The sequence below is a fragment of the Idiotropiscis lumnitzeri genome, chromosome 6 (genome assembly GCF_059441095.1).
Source record: "Idiotropiscis lumnitzeri isolate Australia: NSW breed Sydney's pygmy pipehorse chromosome 6, RoL_Ilum_1.0, whole genome shotgun sequence".
Classification (NCBI taxonomy): domain Eukaryota; kingdom Metazoa; phylum Chordata; class Actinopteri; order Syngnathiformes; family Syngnathidae; genus Idiotropiscis; species Idiotropiscis lumnitzeri.
The window spans coordinates 2,716,685-2,739,716 of record NC_142396.1 but is presented as its reverse complement, the minus strand read 5'-3'; the positions used below and the strand labels follow the sequence as shown (position 1 = coordinate 2,739,716).

Here is a 23,032-nt window from a genome sequence, read left to right as displayed (position 1 = left end):
TATGATTTATATATCATTTGGTGCTGTTTATTTTGCTATTTTGCCTCAACTGAATAAACCGAGGGGCAGCAAGGCTGACGACTGATTCGCACGATGGCCCCACAGTGAGACATAGCAGCAGTCATAGGTTCGATCCCGGCTCCGGCCTTCCTTTGTGGTTTGCATGTTTTCCCCGTGCTTGCGTGGCATTCCTCCGGGTACTCCGGTTTCCTCTCACATTCCAAAAACATGCATGGCAGGTTGATTGGACACTCCCTTGGTATGAGTGTGAGCGCGGATAGTTAGTCTCTGTGTGCCCTGCGATTGGCTGCCAACCCGTTTAGGGTGTCCCCTGCCTACTGCCCGAAGACAGCTCGGATCGGCTCCAGGACACCCGGCAACCCCTAGTGAGGAGAAGCGGTACAGATAATGGATGGATGTATTGTATTGTTGTGCGCAGCGTGAGTACTTTGGCCATCTGCCGACGAGCGGCTTTTGCTGATTGCGGGCAAGAGGCAGATGCTGATTGCGGCTGAGGATACTGTAATAATGCTGAAAAAAAAAATCTGTGAAGAGAAGGATTATTGTAAAAATGCCAACAAATGAAGTTGAGGTTTTATTTGTTTTTATTCCCGAAAACAATGAAACATTGCAGTTTATCCGAACGTCGGCAACACAACAGTGCCAACTAGTAGGGGCTGGAGTGGACAGAAAACCACCCTAAAGTGCTTCACCTCATCTTTTTATCACTGTGAACAGAGGATGAACACGCATGCGCAGGAAAAAGAAAACAACGCCGGTAACAGCAGCAAGATGAGCCGAGAGGAATCTAGAAGAGCATGCTCTGCAAGGACTTGCGCACGGACGCCATTTCCTGTTGTTGCTGCCAGAGGACAAAGTGCAAGATGATGATCACGTAGGGCTAAGATGATAATTCAACATCAAGATGCATTGTGATAGTCACTTGAAAAATATTAATAGAAAATGCCTTCGATAGAAAAAAATCCGAACGCAAACCACGACCGCGGCATGGAGTGAGTGTTAAAGACAGACCAACGAAGAAGCAGCAGCTAAACCAACGGCATAGGCGTGCGTCATACACGAAACAAGAGAGTGGCGTAACTTGTTTCAATGAAATGACCAGTCGACTCGGTACAATACAATGACATGGCCATTCACGCCATTGAACACCTCCGGATGGAGACGTGGTGTACAAGTTATGGAGTTCTCCGTCTTTGACATGCTAGCGCCAGTGTTAGCCATGTCAGACGCTTGACATTGCACTCATAAGTCAAAATAAGGCAGTAAAATATGAATGGACTATGGCAATAATGAGTCAGCTTTAAAGATAAAGTTGTCCAGAGGTGCTTGGTCAACGCTAATGCATGCACCGCAACAAAGTATCAGTTGACTACACATTGTATGAACATTGAGTGAAGGCTTAAGTAAAGTATTAACAATATTGTTTTGGTGTAGCGTCTAATGCAAATACAAATTAATGCAATAGCAGAGGTGAGATTGCTCATTACCTTCCATTCCAATGTCAAATACAAATAAAAAACAAAACTACAATATCAATAATTATCAACATTGACTGATACGAAATTGTGAAACATTTTTCATGCATATCGCCCGACAAAGCATTTTATGTTTTAAAATGAGTTTATTTAATATTTATATTGATCAGTTTATTTGACCTTTTCATAGTTGTGTTGACTTCTTTAATCTTAATATTAAATTTGTATTTGGGCTGTGAGGATAATTTGATATCGATATGTATCATGATAGAAGGGTGAGTGATATCAATAGAAAATGGTATCGATAAATGATCGACCCCCCCCCAAAAAAACAAAACAAAAAAACAACGGAGCAAATTCGACCTTTCAGGAAATACAACCCGAGGCTTACGCATACGCCGCCGAGCTAGCGTGACTCAAAACAAACAAACAAACAAAAAAGGAAACGCTTGCTTAATAGTTAAGCCGATAACAAGCATCCCCTCCCGGGGACACGCATGGGACAAAACAGCCAGTAGCAGCAGCACACGAGACCTCCATCGCAAGGGAGGCGGGCGTACGCTGTACATTTTAAAATAAAACTAATTGGAATTCAGCCCTTCTCCCTGTTTTATTTTCAATAGTTGTTGTAAATTCCTCATTACTGCTCTGTTCACACAGGTATTGGTTTGCTGTTTAATTTGCATATTTAACAACAGGCATGTTTTTGGGCAGCTAATGGGTCCTTGTATTACCGTTAATTCATGTCGGGCATATTGTTGGACAGCTAAGCGGTCCTAAGAGAGACGTATTGAGTCCGTTAGCCGTGCATGCGCGATTTCTACACTTTTCATCGTCGTGTATGCGCCAGAATGAAAGTGAGTTGTTGAGCTCTGTTGAATTGATTGGAGTGCTATTAAAGCTACGCTGTTCTCTCTCCCTGTGTCTGGTCACGCTCTCTGATTCAAGCGACTGTTTGGATGAGGCGCTCCCGTAAACCCCCCTAAAATCACGTACAGTCCCAGCTCTCCGCAACAATCGTAAAAAAAAAAAAAATTATTTAATAATAAAAATTCGATGTATATCGATATGAACCGATATGCCCTACATTTCTACCAATATAGTTTTCAGCCATATCGCCCAGCCCTAGTCTATATCATTGCTGTTATGTGAAAAACATATGGAATTTTGCCCTCATTAAAAAAAAAAAGTCACGTCTATGGGATGTCTGTAACACAGAAACACCATTAACATAAAAAAAACAAATGGATGTGTGCTTTTCACAAGACAGTGGAGAAAAGAGAAAAACAAAAAAAAAAAATATATATATATATAAATATCCACCAATATGAAATTGTTATATTTCAATGTACTTTTCAGCCACATCCTAATTTCACGCAAGCGCGAGAACTCGACTCGAATTGACTCACGGTGTCCATGAGGATCTTTTTCTGCATGGTGGCCATCTCCTTCCTCAATTCCTGCTGTGCCCGATTCAGGATGTCCTCTTGGCTCTTCTCCAGCTCCTCCATGTTCTGTGCACGCCAAATGCCACCAACAAGCAGAAAAACAAGAACAGTTTGACTCTCTTGAACCATTTCATTCCAACTCACTTTCTTGTTTTGAACAATTTCAGTTCTGTTGATTCAAATGATAAAAGTTTCCGAGGGTGGGGAGGCGGTCGAATGGCCTGAGAATTAAATGAGCTGGACGTATGCATATATTCCCATTCTTTGGTCGCATTTTCTGCAATTATGAAACGCTGCCATGAGATTTGGGTGTGCTTTCGACCCTCGCCGCCAGATGGCAGCACCGCAACATACGACCAATATCAATTCACATTGGCTTGGTTGCAGTGCAGCTGGTGCTGCTGAATGCAGCATTAAGATGATTTGCCAACTGCCAATTGAGTCCACAGAAGAAGAAAAGACAAAACATGAGGAAGCATGTTTCTGGCTCCTATTTTTGTGTGTGCATCTTAACATGAAGAGCTTATGTCATTAAACTGCATTTTTACACAATACCAAAATGTGCACACAAAATTTGAAAGGGAAGTCAAACCCAACAAAGGCCTCAGGGTTAAAAAAAAAAAAAGAAAAAGAAAAAAGTTGTGTCCAATTTTCCGAAGATTTCAAATTACAAATTAAGGTGAAATTCTAACAGGAAAAGCGATTGTTGTTTGTTTTGACCTTGACAAAGTTCTTGAAGAGCTCTTGCAAGGTCTCCACCTTCTGCTTCTGGAGAACTTTGGTCTGCTGGATCACCTTCTGCTGCTGCCGCATCAGATTCTGCACGCACACACAATTAATATTTTTCCAGGGATGTAACGATTCACTCAAGCCCGAATTCGATTCAATTTTCACCCCCGATATCGATACGATTCATTATATTTATTTTTTAATTGCTGCCATGCTTGTCTCGGTGAGCACGCCATCCACAATAGCAATTTGTATTGATGTGTGAAAAGTTAGTGTATTTTAAAAGGAAACAAAAACTATAAACTATGCTGAGGTGCACTAATTCTGTGAAACTAAATACTTATAACCTTCGCTTCACTTGACCTAGAGACAAATTCATTTTATAAAGGTTGACAGGACGAAAATCATATGAATACATTTAGGGTAAGAAAATGAACATAAACACTTGAATTGATTTTATTTTTTTTTTCTTATTTAACCTTAATACAAAGTGTTTTGATTTGCTACATTAGTATGATTAATGTAATATACACACACAAATTGCGGTATGTGTGTCAGAAATTAAATCGGGCATCAGCCACAGTGTGCATCATATTTAGGATGCTCGTTTATCGCCGCCGTGCTTCTACGAGCGGTGTACAGTGTATCAAGTCATTTGATGCGGCCACAAACTCACTGAGTACAATGAGAACAAAGGGCTTTTGGAGTTCTGATTCCAAAACTCCTCACCCACAATGTTCATGTTTTAGATCACAGATGATCCGGATTACCACTAATGTGCATGTGCGTTAAAGCATTATGCGAGTGCAGCTTTTTTTTTTTTTTTGCAGTGGAGACATGAGAGAGCGGCTCTGGTTAACATGGCGTTGCGAATCGATACTTTTAATTTTTCTTTTCTAAACACAGATGCATACTTAATAGCAGTTTGAATCAATACAACAATTTTAGATGAGTCTTTACATCCCTGTAGTTGAAAAAATAAAATGTATTTTAGTGGACGACTGCGAAACATGGTGAAAAAGAAAATTATTGCAAAACACTGATCTCTCGAGACATATTGAATTGTCATTAGAGAGATACACACCCCTAACATACACACACACACATATATATATATATATATATATATATATATATATATATATATACATACATACATACGCATATATATATATATACAAACACACACATATATTTATTTATTTCAAATGAACAAAGTATAAATGGTCCAATGAGCTGTGTTTCACACGTGTGCGTGAGTGTGTGTGTGCACATTGAGCTTCTCCTCCTGCTCCGCCATTTGCTGAACCTCCAGCTGCCACTGCTGCAGAACTGATGACAACTGCTGAGAACAGTCCAGAGTCATCTTCTGCCTGCACACCAGCACAACAGAGAGACACAGGTAGGGCACGAGATGCGTGTTGGATGATGCGCGTCATCAACGCGCAAGCAGGCATATCATTGTACCTCTGCTTGTGGTAGTTCTTCCACAGTTGCTCCATTTTCTGCTGACCTCCGTTCATGTAAGTCTTGGTCAAACTTTCCAGACGCTTGCGCTTGGTGAGCATCACCTTGTTGATGTCAGCTGCACTCACACACAAAATGATGATTTTAGTCACAAACATAACACAGGATGAAAGCACATCCAACATAATCATTGATAATAAAGGCTAAAAAGAGTCCACATTCAAAACAGTTCACATCAGAAAAGTTATCATAGTTCAGGGTCCGTACATATTCTTGTTTTTTGTTGGTATGTGGATATTAACAATCATACAAGAGCTGTGCAAAATAATAAATATGGTAGATGAAATGTAAAACTTCAATTGTAGCATAAAATCCAAAAATATAAATAACATTAAAAAAACTCAAGACCCATTCATGTCTACCCCATTTAATACACACACACGCAATGGGCACCATGTCAATAACACATCAGTCACAGTTTAAATAGAGCGACTGAGGGTGCACACTTGGTAGTTTTACCGCGGTTTGAAGCATACATTGACGCATGCAAGCGCCCCCCCCACCCCCACACACACACACACGCACGCACGTTCAATTTAACGCTCACCAGTCACGAGATGTGGTAGACAACAGACACGACATTGAGGAAGACCAAACAGAGGGGAGCTTCCGCATACATATACATATATATATATATATATATATTTATTTATTTTTTATTTACAGCAGGTTGCTTGTGAAAGGCAGCGAGAGACAAGGAGAGGTGCGGCAGTGAAAATAGTACCGGAGAGTGAGACAGTCACGCATTTTGAAAATGAGTTGACAGACATAGTAGTTGTTGTTGAACCCCAGTCAGTATTTTTGTAAAAAAAAAAAAAATAAATAAAAATATATAAATATATATATATATAATTTTTTTTTTTTTTGCAAATGACTATTTTTCACTTTTTGCTGTAATTTTTTTACTTTTTGGGGGATTTTCACTGTGTTGCACTTTGGGAGGTTTGCACAATAAACATCACTATTCCATATATTCTGGCTATGCCATTGATTGTGGAGGAGGTTGAAAAGGAACCCACAACAAATAAAAACCACAATCTACAAAGGCCATTCCAAATATACAGAAAGGTGATGTTTTCCATGTTTTTCTTCTCGAGATAGAAGTGTCACTTTTTTTTTTATTTCTCTTTTTTATCTCAAAGAACTGGCTCTCATTTCTGCCATTGAGTTTTCATATGCCTTCCGTGCAGAATTGTTTCGACTGACTCTTTGTTTCATTCTATTCCAACAGAGAAACTTCCAGTGCTGAGAAAGACCCGCAAAAGTTTAAAAATAAATGAATGAATGAATAAAAAGTAGTAATAGTCGACCAAAAAGTCACCTTTTGTATTGAATGGCGCTTGTAAAGTCAATCCATGGAGAAATTACTTGGAGGGGGATTTTTACAATGGAACTATGGCAGTCAACCTGAGTAAAAGCCCCAAAAACAGAAAGGCAACACGTCTCAAACGTTTGCAAAATAAATGCCTCACGAGAACATTGCAAACGCAGGCAGGTACGGTCGCAGGATATTACTTTAATTTAGATATTGTTACGCGGCTGTTGTAAATTGTTTTAGATATCTTTGGAACATTATTATTTGTACATATTTTGTATTCACTTTTGTTATCCCAAAATTCAAGAAATATATAAAGAAAAGGCGGCACGGTGACCGACTAGTTAGCATGACGACCTCACAGCGGAGTGGTCGTGGTTTCCATTCCGGGCTCTGGCCTCTCCGTGAGGAGCGTGCATGTTCTCCCTGTGCCGACGTGGATTTCCTCCGGGTACTCCAGTTTTCTCCCACATTCCAAAAATATGCATGTTAAGTTAACTGAACACTCCAGATTATACCTCGGTGTGTTTGCGAGTGTGGATGGTTGTTCAAAGAGCTGGGCACTTTTTTGCCCGTCCGTCCCCCGCCCGCCACAAAGATACCGGTCCGGCCTCGACCCTCCGGCCTTATTCCTAAAAATTTTCGGCCACCGAACCCGTTCCGCCTCCCGCCCCCATAACGACAAGGTCGTTTTATTCTTTGGAACGTGACAGCTCCGGGCTACGGAGACACCACTCAATATTACGTTCCAATTCGTAAATCACTGGAGTCTTTTAGGGGGGGCATTTTAGCACTGATGTAATTTTTACACGCAAACCAATAATATAAGTGCCACTGTTCATGTCAATGAAGCATCCCTTTAACAGCTGTCATTCTGCGTGGACGTGTGATGACACCCCGCCCCCGCAGCGCTCCCATTGGTCTGCTCTCCAGTTTGCCGATAGGCTCGCTGGTTGCGCTCCGCTTCCGGGGTTCGATGACAGTGACAGCTGTGTGCCAATTTGCCGAGTAAGTGGGCCGGACTAAAATACACAATTCCGGCCTTACTTCTGTGCGCCCCCGGCCCATCTCTGGTTGTTCATCTTTGTGTGCCCTGCAATTGGCTGGCAACCAGTCCAGGGTGTACCCTGCCTACAGCCAAAGACAACTGGCATAGGCTTCAGCATGCCCACGACCCTCGTGAGGAGAAGCAGAACAGAAAATGGATGGATGGGATATCAAGAAGGGGAGGCACAATGATCTCACAGTGGAGTGATCAAGGGATCGATTCCGGCGGCATGGGCCTTCCTGTGTGGCGTTAGCATGTTCGCCACGTGCCTGCGTGTGTTTCCTCCCACATTGCAAAGACATGCACGGTAGGTTGATTGAACACTCTAAATTGTTTCAACGTGTGTGTGTGTGCGTGTAAGAGGATGGTTGTTCGTCTTTGTGTGCCCTGCGATTGGCTTGCAAGCAGTCCAGGGTGTACCTGGTCTACAGCCCTAAGATTGGCTCCAGCATGCCCGCGACCCTCATGAGGAAAAGCGGAACAGATAATGGATGGATGGATGGATGGAAGGAAGGAAGGAAATTAAGAAAAAAAAATGTTGCAGTGATTTATGATAGCGTGTTCTTACCCTCAAAGCGCTCCAACATGGTGTGAACTTCACTCCTGCACCCAAACAATTTCCATGAGCTAGTGGCTCAAAGCGACAAAATAATAATTTTTTAAAAATTAATTAAAAATTGAATGCCTGCCTACCCAACAGCAACGGCAGTGCCTTCATCCTTAAATTCAGTGGCAGTTCTTTTCCTCAAGGGAGCTTTGACCTGCGTTTTCTCTTCCGATGGTATTTGGAAAGAGAAACAAAAGAGAAAAGAAAAAGATTGTTGTTTGGTTTGAAAGCGCTAAAGCTAACCGAACATTTACAATACAATAGAACGTTATTTATACAGCGCATTTCACAACAGCTGAAGCTGTAACAGAGCGCTTTCCATATGGTGTAGTATACATTAGCACAATTAAAAGACAATTAGATACCAGGAGAACAGCGACAGTCTCGAGTAGTGTCGAAAGCTAAATAATACATTTACCATCTCCGATGTCCTCATCTGAGCCGCAGTGGAGCGCTTTCTTCTTGGCAATTGGAGAAAAGTCAAAGACTTTACTAAGAGCTTCTTCCGAGAGCTTCTTCTTCTTCATTCGTTTCCCGGTCGACATTTTCGTAAAGTTTGCTCAGCTAGGCGGCTAACGTTAGCGGCGGCTAATACTACTTTAGCGCACAGGGGGAAAAGCGAAGTGAAGCTGCGAACCCGATCTTTTTCTTGGTCGCTTAATCTCAAAGTGCGATGGGGAGGTGCGAAAGGGGGAGATTTTGGAGAGCAAGATACAACGAGCCGAGCCGAGCCGAGCCGAGCCGAGCCAAGCCGAGCCAAGCCAAGCAACCTGTTCCCGCCAGAAGAAGTTTGAACGCCGCCTTTTCTTGTGGATTCACCCGGAAACGTCGAACAAGTGGACGCTTTTGGAAGAAAAAAAACTTTCATTAAATTTAGAGGTCTTAATCTCCCATTATTTTGAAATAATAATATTACAATCCTCCCTATTAAATGTGCCGATTTTCACAAACACATGCCTCCTTCCTGGTCTTTAATCTATGTAATCGAACATAATTTTTCGACACGGAAGTTATTTCTGGAACAACAAATTATGTTACACTCAGACTTAAATCCTTCTTTTTCACCCAGTTGGCTTTTTCATAGAATTCCTTTGGTTGGTCAGTTGTTTAATTTGAATGGGTGGTTTTGGACACAACTATAATTTGGTTCCAAATACGGTGCTGTCAGGTGGGCTACCAAATTTAACATTGCTGCAAATGCTATTCACGCTGATGTAATTAAATTATTCCAATGTTTGTCTGGTTACAACTGGACCTGAAATGGTTTACCCACAAATCCTACAAAAACTGAAGTTGGTCAAATGTTCTATTTATTTTCTTTAAAATTCTCTTTTCAAAACCCAATAATAACGGAAGCATACAAAGTAATGTTTGTCACACCCTCGCTTTTGCTTATATACAATACAATAAAACTATTTATGCAGCATGTTTCAGATGATGTAATATAAATTAGCGGGAAATGATCTAACTGTAGCGATGTCCCGCTTGGACAAACGGGTAGACAAAGGTAATTATTAGTGAAATGTACGGATTTGATGGCATGAAAGCGGTTTCATATTATTTTTTTGTGTTTTGTTGTTTGGGCATCACGGCATTTTGGCTTGACACATGCTCTGAGCTCCTAAAAATAAATAACTTCATTTGTACAAACGACACTGGAAAATTTACTTCATGTTTGCATCTTTTTTTTTTTTATAGTGTCACTAAGATAATACAATGGAGGACCACCACACAACAATTCATTGAACACATACAATAGTGAGGTTGCGGAAATGTTGAACCAATTTTTAATATGCATAATTGGTTTAAGGTTAAAAAAAAATCCAATTCATAAATAAATCAGGAGAAATGTCTTCTCAAAGGATGCCTTGACATGTAGATACCCCCTTAAAACATGTCAACACAGTGTCAATAAGGTAGCAAAACAACACGAGTTGACTAGACTTGATGTGATGTGATGTTGTGGAAGCACAAAATGGTGCTTCAGATGTCAAACTTTTCTTCGCAAACAAAATGGCCATTCTCCTCATAGTCGTCACGCGTGACCACCATTTCCTCGTAATCTGGATCGTTCGCCAGCAGCTTGCCTCCCTCCCACGCGTATGTGATGGGACTGACACAAAAAGAACAATAACACACACGTGTCACGACACACACTTAGACATGCAGCTTGCGCTCGGGCTGGGCAATAACATTTTAAATTCTGTTTATAAAAACCTCAATTCCAAATGTAATCATGTTTTCCCCCCTTCACATAGAAAAAAAAAAAAAAAAAATCACAAAATTGGCCATTATCCAAATGAAATGTTTTTCTTATTTTCCTCTCTTCTGTGATTTGCTTTATTCCTTCCAATACCAATCAAGCTGTCGCAGCTAGCAAGTTTTTTTTTTTTTTTTTGCATTACCTTGCAACAGCTTCCGTCGAAATAATTGAATTACTATTTTTTCAATACCCATAAGGAGAAAACAAGAAATTAAGAAAACAAAGTGAACTGAACTTAAACGTACAAAGGAGGCGAGGTGCGACTCACTTGTCGGGTAGTGTCACCTTCACGGGAATGTGAGAAGGAACCAGAGAGCGAAGTTCAGCTTCCAGGCGCTCTCGGAAGCCCGGGAACAAAACGTTGCCTCCGGTCAGGATGATGTTGCCGTACATGTGAGGCTGCATGTCTGCGCATACACACGCGCACAGATGCAACGCACGTTAGCCACGCCACATGCTAAGAGGCTACCAGCACACTTGCGCTAGGTTTGGAACGCGATTGGTCATGGAAACAACGCATATCGACTTCAAATATGTTCATCGGCTTTCTTGACTACCACTAATCCACACTGGGCCTGAAATAAAATACCATAAAAACCTCTAATGCTTTGAGAGTCATTTCCTACTCCCTAATCACGACGTAGGGGTTTTGGTATCCGGACGTAGACACTTCCGTAAAAATGCCTCCCAAAGAATCCCTTTTTCTTCATCAGTGTCAATCCCAGGGTCAGAATACAAAGCAGAAATTGAGCAAGACCTTCGGACAGAGACTGGACCGAGTCCACGATGGCCTCGGGAACACCCATCTCCTGGATGCCGATGTCGGAAGGGTGGAAGAGCATCTCGGGAACGGCGAAGCGTTCGTTGGCCAGCCTGAGGATCTGCTCGCCCGTCTTGTACTTGCCGCTCAGCACCACCTGGTCGGCCGGCTGGCGGACAACGGAAATGAGAGATGACGGCCAACGACAGCGAGGCCACGCCAGACAAGAGCGCTCGCTCACCTTGCAGAAGCCTTTTTTGATGGCGCTGAAATCAGGAAGAACGTAGTCCCTCATCACCGTGTTGTCATGACCCTTCAGCCTGGAAGCACATTCCCCCCCCAGGTCTGACATTCTCCTCAGCTTCAAACTCGGTCAAGGTCTTACTGTGCGATGGCCATGTCCTTGTAGAAGTCCTGAGACACAAAGCACACGTCCTCCTTCACCTGGTTGATCACATGGGTCTCGTCCATGACGTGCAGCTGCCTGCAAACACACGCACGCACGCACGCACGCACGGCTCAACTTCCCAAACCCGGGTGCCGACGACGCTTCTCGGTCGACTTCTTCTGGATGAGGCGGTCTTACCGATAGGAGATGATTTCTTTTAGATGATTGGTCAGCAGCTTCCCTCCTACGCTGACTCTACAAGGATGACGTCATCATCATCGCCATCATCACAATACAAACGATACGAGTCACTTTAGAACAATTCGGAATGTGCCAAAAAGTCGTGAAATGTGTACAAGTCAAATGGACAAAAACAGCTTTTGAGTGGACACGCGAGTTTCAGGAGGACGCGCATCCGGAGGGATGTTTTTAAGGTGGAACGGACGGGACGCGTCTGCGGTAGAGCTGGGAAATTCATCAAAATTAGCTACAAAAAACAAAAGACAGCCAAACGCTGTATTGGCACGTACAGATGGGTGATATAATAAATCGCAGGCAGATATTCTTTCCAACCTGCCAAAAATGTGTCATAAAGCATGCATGCCCCATACTGCCGCCAAGTCTTTATCGCCATGATCGATCATTATTTCACGCTGCTATATGTAAAGTTGAGTTGTGGAAGTTGAATGAATACAAACTATTGAAATCAGTTCACTATCATGTTTATTCATTGCAATTTCAATCTAAAAGAAAATAATCCTGATGATTAATACAATACGATTTTATTTATAGAGCGCATTTCACAACAGTTACCGCCAACCACCCCCCCCATAATCGCCCAGCCTTAATCTGAGGTGATTTTAAATCGAACGTGAAAAATTGTTCGAGCAAGCTTGATCACGATGAAGCCCATGGAGACGATTTCGTCGACGTCCGAGAGGTTGCGTGCGCTCACCTGCGGATGGCATCCTTCATTCTGCTGCCGCGGCAGTAGGGCGCGATGTGTGTGAAGGAGAAACCGCTGTCCACCAGGAGGCAACACAGCTCGTAAGGTTCCGCACGGAAGTAGTGGCGAGCGCTCAGAGAACCCGCTGAGCGTCAGAGAGCGCACACGCGCCAAGGTCAACATCCAACTGGCATCCGGCGGCCGTGTTCCAGACTCACCGTTGATCCTGAGTGCAGACTGGAAGCGGTACTCCTCGAACAGGATCTCGTTCATGGACTCCTGGATGGACGTGAAGTTGAAGTAAGGCTCGCTGATGACGATGCTGCTGTCCGCAAAGTCCACCTGGAGACAACGGCCAACATGATGTGAGACGCGGAAGAAGTCGTGCGGGACCAAGATAAGTGTGAGTGCGAGGAAGATTGTCCACCTTGAACAATTCTTTACCAAACAAATGATCCCAAACTTTTCTCTGGACATCCCAGTTGACCAGGTAACCCTGGGGAGGGAAGAAGGCAAACATCAAATGAACAAAACAAAACCCTATATAAAAAATTATTTATACACACACACACACATATATACATACACCTTGAAAGTCAAAAAAGGCTGATGTCGGTAATCGGCAAAATGCCAAATATCGGGCCCCGATAATTGTCCCGACTTATAATCGGTCCATCACTAATCTCCAGTTGTATTTTGTTGTTTGTTTTCAATGGAGGAGCAAATCAAAGTCACCTGAAAACAATTTCTCGATTGAAGGTGGATCGATCCATTTAGATCTATACATTGCACATGTCAAAGGTGAACAACTAAAAAACTCAAAATTCACAATGCGGTTGACATTGTACTCTTTTCAAAAATGATTTGCACCAAGATAATCAATAAATGTGAATATCTCCCGAACATTGACCTTCTGGAAGGGCAGGATGTAGAAGAGTGCAGAGGGGTCTTTGATCTCATCCAGTTGGTTGGCGGTGAAGGTTTTCATCCGGGAGGTCTTGGAGCGAAACTGGCAGTTGGGAATGACGCTGGTCAGGGAACACAGACAAAACGGGTCAGCATTCCTTTCATAGGCCACACCCACAAAATCCTTTTGTTGTCACTCGGGAGTCGCAAAAGCATTCCCTAACTCTGCAATCCCCGCAGACAGACCGATATGTTGTTTTGTTTTGTTTTTTTTGGGGGAGGGATATTTTCTGGGCCAGTGACAAGGCAGACAACTGGTGTACATTTGCAGTCAAAAAGAAAGTATTGGCTCGTACAAATGCCAACACTTTACTCGCTTTGTATGCATTCAAGTATGTTTGTTCGGCAGCTTTTTAGGTGTGCAACATAACATATAACATAACACTTTTTTTTTTTAACCGTCGACATAATATCAAAAATGACCAACCAATTCAAAGCAATGCAAAAACAATCTTAAATGTTTTGATTCAGTCTTCAATCCATGATCCAGACCACTTTTGATGATTAAATAACATTCATATTGACATTTGAGTTTTAGTTTTTCAAATGCTGCAGTCAGTTAAATTCCCAGCATTCTGGCTCCGATGCTGCCGATAATCCAGTTTGAAATGGATATCTTATTGGCAGTCAGATGAGGGGGAAGAAAGCAAAAATAAAAGAAAGAAAGAAAAATGGCAATATGCATCAAAAGGGCCACTCTCACCAACAATCGGTCCGTCCCGGTTTTTCAACATGTGTTGCATCCATTACTGGCATTCACTCAACGAGGCACAATCTTCTCGATTAAGCATTGAGAGTGGCGATGGAAGCGCTTCCCACCACCACTGACACCGTCAAACGCGTGACCTCGCTTTAATCCCGAGTTCAACGTGTCAAATGTGACTGCGCCATCTCCACACACATTTTTGGGAAGCGCCACTATTAACTCCAGAAGATGCCCGAGTGCACTTCACTCCTTACTTACGATGTAATTGACCAATGAATGGAGTACTTGCTCATTCTCGACTCTTAAAATTCTTTTGCTTTTCCACGCATGTTTGAGTGCCAAATCAAAGCATGCGCCACCGTTTCCACTGCAACTGCAGTTTGCAGATGAGCATCACACATCTGATCGTCAAGCGCCAGCGAAGCCGGAAGCCAGCCATCCAGGGCCAGCTTGTCTGAGCTTGTGGCTCCCCACCAGCTTGCGTGTTCGCGCCGATGAGCCAGCGACAGCGAGCCCGCAAAACAGCGATCCTTCAAAGGATTTGTCAAAATGAGAACGGACTCAAATAACACACGCCTGGATAATATCACAAAGGACTTCACAAGAAGTAAACAATCCACACAGAAGGAGGTTGATGACATTGAAACAATACCACCTAAACAAACAGAACATTTTAAAACTACGCAAACAGAAATCAACAATAAAATGAGCAAATAAGCTTTGTGACGGCTTACTAGTTTTAACTGATAAAATGGACTAAGTGGAGGGCAAGACAAAGAGAAACCATGAGACTTTGGACGGGGTAGAGGAAGGACCAGATGAAACATGGGTCGACCCTGAAGCGAAAGTACTTCTCGAAAATCTTGAAAGAAAAATGACAGCTACAAGGAGAAAAAAATAATAAATAAAAAATAGAGGTGGAGCGAGCTCATCGCACAGGCAAACCAGAAACTGCAAGGATCAGACCATGGTCAATTGTTGTTCAACTTGCAAAATCTAAAGATAAAAGAAGGATTCTGCAGAAAACAAAGCATCTTAAGGGAACACATATCAATATTAATTATCGAAATAACCACAATCTGGTTGCAAATACTACACCCATGAGCAATTTAATGTCAATATGAAAACAAGAAAGGAGCTGGGGTCGCCATCGATGCGGATAGCACTCTGAGATATTGTAAGCTGGATCTCTAGAACACCGGGATTCTCTCTTGACATTTTCAATGAGAAAGTAGCAGACACGCTCAGTCGTGCAAGTAACAAAAAGACACGAATAGGTTGCGTGGATTTGAATGTTGATTTATTAAACCCACACGGCTACCAAAAAACTATCGACTTTATTAATATAAGGCATATTGATGATCTTTTTCCTGTAATTACGAAACCTAGCAGAGTTACGATAGATACAGCCACTTTAAGAGATCATATATTTACAAATCAAATTGATCATAAAATAGTAAGTGGACTTCCCATCAATGATATTCGCGATCACTTGCCTGGCTTTGCAATTAATAAAAAAGGTGAACAAACCCAGACAATGGAAATAAGAACAAGAAATTAACACGCCACCACTGCCTTAAAGAAGGATCTAGGAAAACAACATTGGACTGAGGTTTACGCTCATAAAGACCCAAATCCTCAATCATTTCTGTCAACTAGAGTTTCTCGATACGACAAACATTGTCCATTAAGAAGTGTTTCTAGGAAGAGTCAAGGCCCAAATAAACCATGGATGACACCGGGCATGGAAAAGGCATTTAAAAAGAAAAACTTGCTATATAAACATTTTTTAAATAAACAACTAGTGATTCTGAATTAAAGTACAAGACATGTAAAAAAATAAACATGTAAATATTAAAAGGATAAACAAGCGGGAATATTACCACGCACTATTAGAACAGAATAGGAGTAACACACAATATCAAATTGTATAATAAATAACAAGGCTAAATAAATATACTATCCTGAATATTTTATTAGATAAAAATATTATGGATGAAATAACAGATTAAATAACTCGGGAATTTAATAATTATTTTATTAATTGGTAGTAAATTAGCAAAAGAAATTCGAGATGAACTGAACAATTGTGTCAAGAATAATTTCCATACCATGTTCCGTGTAGCTGTAAATAATATAGAAACATTAAATATAGTAAAAATCTCATGATTGTTATGATTTTAATTTTAAAAAATGATGGAACAAATAGTGCAACCATTCACATACATTTGTAACCTTTTCCCAACGATAATTCAAAAGTTATTCCGACATATAAAAGTGGAGATGGACATCAACTCACAAACTGTAGACAAATATCAGTTTTCAAAAATTCCAGAAAAACTTTTCTCAAGCAGACTCGACAACTTTATCGAAAAGCATCATCTTTTAAGTGAGAATCAATATGGATTGAGAGAAAAAAGATCCACCGCTGTGGCAGAAATGGAATTTGTGGGAGACATTGCTGCTAGTATAGATATAAAAAAAAGAATTTACTCTAAGGATTTTCATTGACTTCAAAAAAGCTTTTGACACCAAATCTCATATTATATTAATGGTAAAATTTGAGCAATATGGTATTAGAGGTTTGGGATATGAATGGATAAAAAGGAAATCAGTAGGTACAATTAAACAACGTAAAATAGAACCTAAAAATAACTCACGGGTTTCCCCAAGGGTCTGTACTTGGTCCCAAATTGTTGATATTATACATTAATGATATCTTCTGTTGCTCTAAAGCACTTAAAAAGAATCCTATTAGCAGAAGATATTGCTCCGGCGAAAACCTCGAGCAGCTTCCGATTACTGTGGAAAATGAATTACATTTGTAAAAAAAAAAAAAAAAAAAAAGTGGCTTGATGAAAATAAATTGTCCTTGAAGTTGATCAAGACAAAGTTCATAATCTTTGGCACCAGTCAAATTAAACACCAGGTCAAGATTGTCGTTTTTTTTTTTTTAAATAGAAAGAGTAAATGAAATTACATTTCTGGGCGTTCAAAATTATGCCCGGAAATCACAAATAGAAAATGTGAAAAGTCAAATATAGGTATCTAGTATAAAATCAAGTACCACCCCCCTCAAAAAAAAAAAAATCATTAAACACGTTATATTGTTCATTTTTTGTTCCCATACCTGACCTTTTGCGTGGAGATATGGTGAAATACATATAAAACAAATACACTGCCTATCTACAAACTTCAAAACAGAGGAATACATATGAGAAATTCATGTTTTCGAGAACCAACTAATGTTTTATTTATCAAATCAAACACTCTTAAATTTTACGACTCAGTCCAATTTCTAACTGTTGCAATAACGTACAAAGCATACAGCATGAAACACTCTCACAGTATTCAGAAACTTTTCAAAATTAATGAATGATGTTGTTATCACCTGAGGGGCACAAGTGACTTTAAAAAATTAAAGATAAGAACTGGGGGTGTAAAGAAAACCCGATTTGGACCGGAAATTCGGTTTTGATGTAAACGATGCGAGTGCATCGGTGCACGGACAAACAAACCGGAATAAAAACAGCTTGAGCCAGCCAATGGCCCGGTTAAAATGTGATAATTTGGTTTAATGATGCAGAAAACTGTCTTAAAATAAAACCAAAACGTTCCAGTGACAATCGATTAAATGCCACGACAATTCAAACATGACTTGGATGAATGAGAATATTCATGAACTAGCTTGTGACGACTGCATGTCCCTCTTTAAAAGTCACGCAAGACTTGTCGATGTTAGCGCAGATAGCGCGTCAAGTTCGCGATGGAATGTGTGAGGTAATAGCTGATTCAGACGAGATTTACAACGCTCCGGTAAATTTAAAATCCAAAGTATGGAAGGAATTAGGATTTCATAAAAAGAATGGAGTCCCGGATAAAAGTGTCGCCATATGCAAAGACGGTATATGTATACGTCTACGCACTCATTTGGTGAGGAGGCATGGAATGGGATTTGACGAGCAATCGAGCACGGCTCACACTAATACAACGTACAGAAAAACATGCAAGCCTACAGGATTTCTTGCGACCAAAACTCGCCCACAACTCAGTTCGAGGAAAGGTAATAACAGCCTCAATAACTTCATTTATTTTTAAAAGATTTACAACGATACTCTGTCGTGGAGAATGACGGCTTTCGGGACATGATAAAAATATTTGAGCCCCGTTATGCCATATCGACTCGACAGCATTTCATTAACTAGTGCATGCAACGGTTGTTCAAACAAGTTAAGAATGAAGTCAAAGAACAACTGGTTGTCCCTTGATCTGAGTCGCCACAGATCTATTGTTAAATTGCATAAAATTATTGCGAATATTTTGGGGTTTGGAGACCTGTTACATTTAATAAATGTGACAAAATAATTCAAATATACTTTTTCCTAATCTGTGATTACATTCTTTAAAAGTAAATTTCATATTTACGGTGCTGACAAGTTATTGCATGTTTTAAAGTGTTAGTGTTTAAAGTTTTCACAAGAAACACATTGCATCACACTCAATAAATAACTGAGTTGTGCAATATAAAATCGATTTGTAATGTCACTGAATTAGAGCTGCAAATAAACAATGGATAATTGTGTTCAGATACGTTTTAATTTCCATCTTTTTCTTCTGAAACAGGACATTCTTGTCCGAATTGTGATTCAAATACTAGTTAGTTCGATAATATCTAAAAAAAATAAATAAATAAAAAAAATAAATAAATAAAAAAATTAACGAAATAAAACAAATGTTTGTATCGCTTATCGTCACAAGGGTTCCAGGCGTGTGTGGTACACTCTGAACTGGTCGACAGCCAATTGTACTTGATCACGCTTTCCAAAGTAAAAGTAAATGTGCAAATTCCAAGAATGTGGATCATTTTAATTTAAGGCGTTTTGGCTATTAATCATATCAGATTGATCCTCAATTCATTTGATAATGGAAGGTTGTTGATTGATCAAATAATCGTGCAGTCTCTACACAGATTCAAACCGAATCGAACCGTAATTATAAAGAATCGAACCGAATCGTTCCACTTTAAAACCGTCCTTGAATTGAATCGCACTCCATGTATCGAGATGCGTATCGAAGCGTCTTTAATGGAGAGATTGACACCCTAATAAGAACTAATGCAAAGCAAATATGTGTCTCTGTCAAAGGTGTCAATCTATGGAATATTTAGGATAATGAATTGAGAAGGTGTCAATCACTTGCGGTGTTCAAAAGAAAGTTTAAAAACATAGTGCTACAAAATTATGCAAATGGGGAGGACTTGATACATGTTGTACTTCTTCCTAAACCAAGTTGAACTGTGACTTCTACTGAGGATTTTTTCTTTCTTCCAATTTTGTTTTTATCTTGTAATATGTTTCTATGTTCAATAAAATCAATCACTCTGCAAACTCTGCTGCACTCATTTTGTAACTCATTGGCTAAACTTAGTCCCGTGGCTTTTTACAATTATTTTAAGAGCATCACGGTCATATGCCGTCTGGTTGCGCTCGGCCATCTTTTCAATGGTACCAGTCTTCCACAAGTAGAATATGGATGAAAAAAAGTAATGAGAGTCAGAGTCACCACGAAAGGTCACGACCTAGGCACGAGGGCGTTGGCCAGAAATTGCTGCATTATTGACCCATTTGAGAGTAATGACTTTCGTAATATTTGCCTCAGGTAAAAGTATATTTACATCAATCGAGTCGTATGGGCTGCTATTTGTGCCACTGGAAACCGAATCTGCATATTATGGATTTGAATGTGAATTGCATAACTTGAATATTTGAATTGAAAACTGAATTATTGAATTACATAAAATTGTATCCTTATTGTTTAACTGTATCACAATAAACTTGAAATTGAATTTAAGACTGTAAAATTTTAATTCCTCAAAAAGTTCAACACTGCAAATGCTCACCGCCGAGTAGAAATTAGAACTTCAGTGACAAACACACGGCAGCTTTAGGTGCCTCCATCTTTGTAATGCTGTACTCCATAAAATCCCATTGAAGTTGTTACCTTCCTCGATCAGTCATGTGTCAGTTTTCTCAGCTCCAAGCCGTGGCGAGGGCGAACTGACTGGAGTCAGTGTGGTGTATACGACACTGACGACGAGGCGTCAAATCGCTAAGCAAACGGGTTTATTAATTACTATCCTTTTTGAATCAACACATTTCTCTTTTTGTTTCATATGTCAATTTTGGTTGACATGCTGTTACCAGGCGGCACGGTGGCCTAATGGTTAGCACGATGGCCTCACAGCGAGAGACAGCATCGGGCGTGGGTTTGACCCCGGCTCCGGCCATCCTGTGTGGAGTTTGCTTGTTCTCCCCGTGGCGGCGTGGCTTTTCTCCGGGTACTCCGGTTTCCTCCCACGTTCCAAAAACATGCATTGTAAGCCGATTGAACACTCTAAATTGCCCCTAGGTATGAGTGTGAGCGCGGGTGGTTGTTCGTCTCTGTGTGCCCTGCAATTGGCTGGCAACCAGTTCAGGGTGTCCCCCGCCTCCTGCCCGCAGATTGCTGGGATAGGCTCCAGCACCCCCCCCCCCCCCCCCCGCGACCCTAGTGAGGAGAAGCGGTATAGATAATGGATGGATGGATGGATGGATGCTGTTACCAAGTACCTGCCTGTCCTCTGTCAGTGTTTGTAATTTTCAATGTTCAAGAAATAAAAAAAAAATAAAAAATAAAAAGATTTCTCTCTCCCGCCACCAACACACGTCACACGCCACATTGCAGTCCCAGGCTAAGCCTGTAACCAAGTGAGAAATGGAGGACTACGCTTACAGCGGCTGCGTAGGTAGCAGAAAGTATTCATTCGCACGTTAAGCGACTGTTTAAAAGCGTTTTTGATAACAGCAAGAAAACGATTGCTGGACTAATGAGACGCCCTCACGAAAGCTAACCTGAAACAGCTCACCTGACATCCTCCGAGCTGTACCCGATTTTTGCAGTGTAGGCGCCGTTGTCCAACACTAGAGTGGCCATTTGAAGTCCAAAGTAACGCATTGAAACGTCATTTCCCAAATTCAGCTTTGCTCCTCAATCAGCGCGTCGCTGCATAAACGTTCCTACGTCCACTCCGATCGCGTTCCGACCACTTCCGTTTTTCCGCGGTTCTCCACTCTCATTGACCGATGAGTCAGCCAATCAGAAGCGCCACATTCAAGTGCCTCAACAAAGTCATCCGGACGGAAACAAATCCAAAAGTTCAGCACGTCGCTTGTAACGTTAAAAGAAATGTAAATAAATAAATTTAAATAAGGAAAAGATAAACACCGTGAGCGCAAAGCCATCACATTATTGAGTTGAATTTCTAAAAAAGTCACTCATTAATCGATATACATGATTAAGAAAAATGCTGTGAAACTATATAGATTACGAGAGGAATTGAACCTTGTTGAAGCCCCAAGTTATAGCCTTTCTTTCTTCTTCCATTTATGTATTTATTTTATTTCATTATGGTTATTAATATGAATTTATTTTATTTATCTTTTGTATTGTTTTGTGTTTCTTTCTCATGTTAACAATGTACTTTGCCAAAAAAAATAAATAAATAAATAAAAATTAAAAAAGAGTGGCATCTGCTGGAGGAGGGGCACTGTCAGGCCAGAAGAGGTGGGCTTTTTTTCTTTCTTTCTTTCTTTATTTTTTTTAAAGACCGTATTTAGAGTAATAAATCTATTTTAAGGCGATCGCGCGATTGGCGGCATGTTTCAGCCGCTCCGGCTCACCATTGAACCTCTTTCGTGTGTTTTTACCTTGTTTTACCTTGTTCATTCATTTGACCTCATCTCATTAATGGACATCCAACTTGCGGTAGTTTTGCTGCTGCTGGTTGTTATCTTTTGCGCGACTGTGTCCGGAGACGTAACTCGGAGCTGCGGCTCCATTGTTTACAGCTGGGACCAGCTGTTAGCACTCCGTGCTAACCCCACGCCAGCTCCCAGAGTGATACCCGATAGCCCCCGCTAGCTGAGGAGGAAGAGACGGGGATGTCGTGCGGGGGCTGAACGCCAGGCAAGGAGGAGATGATACCACCCCGTCCTCCCGACCGTTATTATGGGGAATGTTAGATCTCTTCCTAATAAGATGGACGAGCTAATGGCACTAACCCGACATGAGGAGGAGGCTAGCTTGCTGATGTTCACGGAGTCGTGGCTAACAGAGCTAATTGGACGGCTTCCAAATCCTACATGCAGTCAGGACACTTGAAAGTCGTAAGAGGAAAGGAGGAGGGCTGGCTCTGTTCGTTAATGATTGTTGGAATTTACCTTTAATTCATGTTAGAATTTAATTTTAAATCAATGTAAACTCAAATTAGTAATCTGACTCCAATTTGTGACTTTACCCAACTCTCACTCATCCAACAATATGCGCGCTCATTCTGCAATAGAAAGGTATCAGGAAGCCGGCATTTTCACACACGAGTGGATTTATTGCTAACACACAAGTCTACACTTTGGGCTTGGGTCCCTCTCAATACAGCTCTCTTTGTCTTCGCTGTTCAGCATTAATTTATAGACACAATATGCAAATGACACAGAGACAAAGGCATCCTGGCATGATTCTATTGGCTATGTGTATGCTACAGTTAACTTTAGCTTGCTTTTCTTGGTCTTTCTTCAAGTGGTGGCTCCTCCTGCTTGTAGTCGAAGGGTCCAGTTTCTTGTCGACCCCTTCCCCCTCGAGGTATCTGTCTCTGCCAGGCACCGACCTAAAACCTCCCAAACCTTCACATTCTTTCACTTTCTTTGTTCAGCTTCACCAGCCACACGCTCAGCATTCCACAGAATAACAGTGACACAAGATGCAGGACATCGAATAAAACTAGCCAGGTTTAAACTCT

The 23,032-nt window shown here is 41.1% G+C and overlaps 2 protein-coding genes across 3 annotated transcripts; both read right to left on the bottom strand.

Moving 5' to 3' along the window:
* Positions 1 to 587: 587 nt before the first annotated feature.
* Positions 588 to 9,159, bottom strand: sycp3 (synaptonemal complex protein 3). Its single transcript, XM_088298156.1, has 8 exons — positions 8,589 to 9,159; positions 8,257 to 8,335; positions 8,132 to 8,166; positions 5,141 to 5,258; positions 4,947 to 5,046; positions 3,665 to 3,763; positions 2,906 to 3,010; positions 588 to 862 (listed from the first exon to the last, which is right to left on the bottom strand). Exons 1-8 carry the CDS (start codon positions 8,713 to 8,715, stop codon positions 809 to 811), a joined length of 717 nt encoding a protein of 238 aa, XP_088154282.1. The 5' UTR covers positions 8,716 to 9,159; the 3' UTR covers positions 588 to 808.
* Positions 9,160 to 9,929: 770 nt separating this feature from the next.
* On the bottom strand, positions 9,930 to 21,302 carry actr6 (actin related protein 6). 2 transcript variants are annotated; one of them, XM_088298154.1, is made up of 11 exons: positions 21,104 to 21,302; positions 13,438 to 13,555; positions 12,955 to 13,023; positions 12,746 to 12,869; positions 12,537 to 12,672; positions 11,780 to 11,836; positions 11,579 to 11,677; positions 11,435 to 11,513; positions 11,191 to 11,362; positions 10,702 to 10,840; positions 9,930 to 10,283 (listed from the first exon to the last, which is right to left on the bottom strand). In XM_088298154.1, exons 1-11 carry the CDS (start codon positions 21,190 to 21,192, stop codon positions 10,154 to 10,156), a joined length of 1,212 nt encoding a protein of 403 aa, XP_088154280.1. In that variant the 5' UTR covers positions 21,193 to 21,302; the 3' UTR covers positions 9,930 to 10,153. The 2 variants fall into 2 exon arrangements, with proteins under 2 accessions (XP_088154280.1, XP_088154281.1); XM_088298155.1 differs by having other exon boundaries at positions 12,972 to 13,023; positions 21,104 to 21,301.
* Positions 21,303 to 23,032: the final 1,730 nt, after the last annotated feature.

Coding starts and splice junctions, on each gene's coding strand:
- sycp3 (XM_088298156.1), bottom strand. CDS start 8,715: ATGTCGACCGGGAAACGAATGAAGAAGAAGAAGCTCTCGGAAGAAGCT. Junction 5,047..5,140: donor AAGAACTACCACAAGCAGAG/GTACAATGATAT, acceptor GCTGGTGTGCAG/GCAGAAGATGACTCTGGACT. Junction 3,011..3,664: donor TCTTCAAGAACTTTGTCAAG/GTCAAAACAAAC, acceptor TGGCGTGCACAG/AACATGGAGGAGCTGGAGAA.
- actr6 (XM_088298154.1), bottom strand. CDS start 21,192: ATGCGTTACTTTGGACTTCAAATGGCCACTCTAGTGTTGGACAACGGC. Junction 12,673..12,745: donor GTCTGCACTCAGGATCAACG/GTGAGTCTGGAA, acceptor TCTGACGCTCAG/CGGGTTCTCTGAGCGCTCGC. Junction 11,678..11,779: donor AAAGAAATCATCTCCTATCG/GTAAGACCGCCT, acceptor GTGTGTTTGCAG/GCAGCTGCACGTCATGGACG.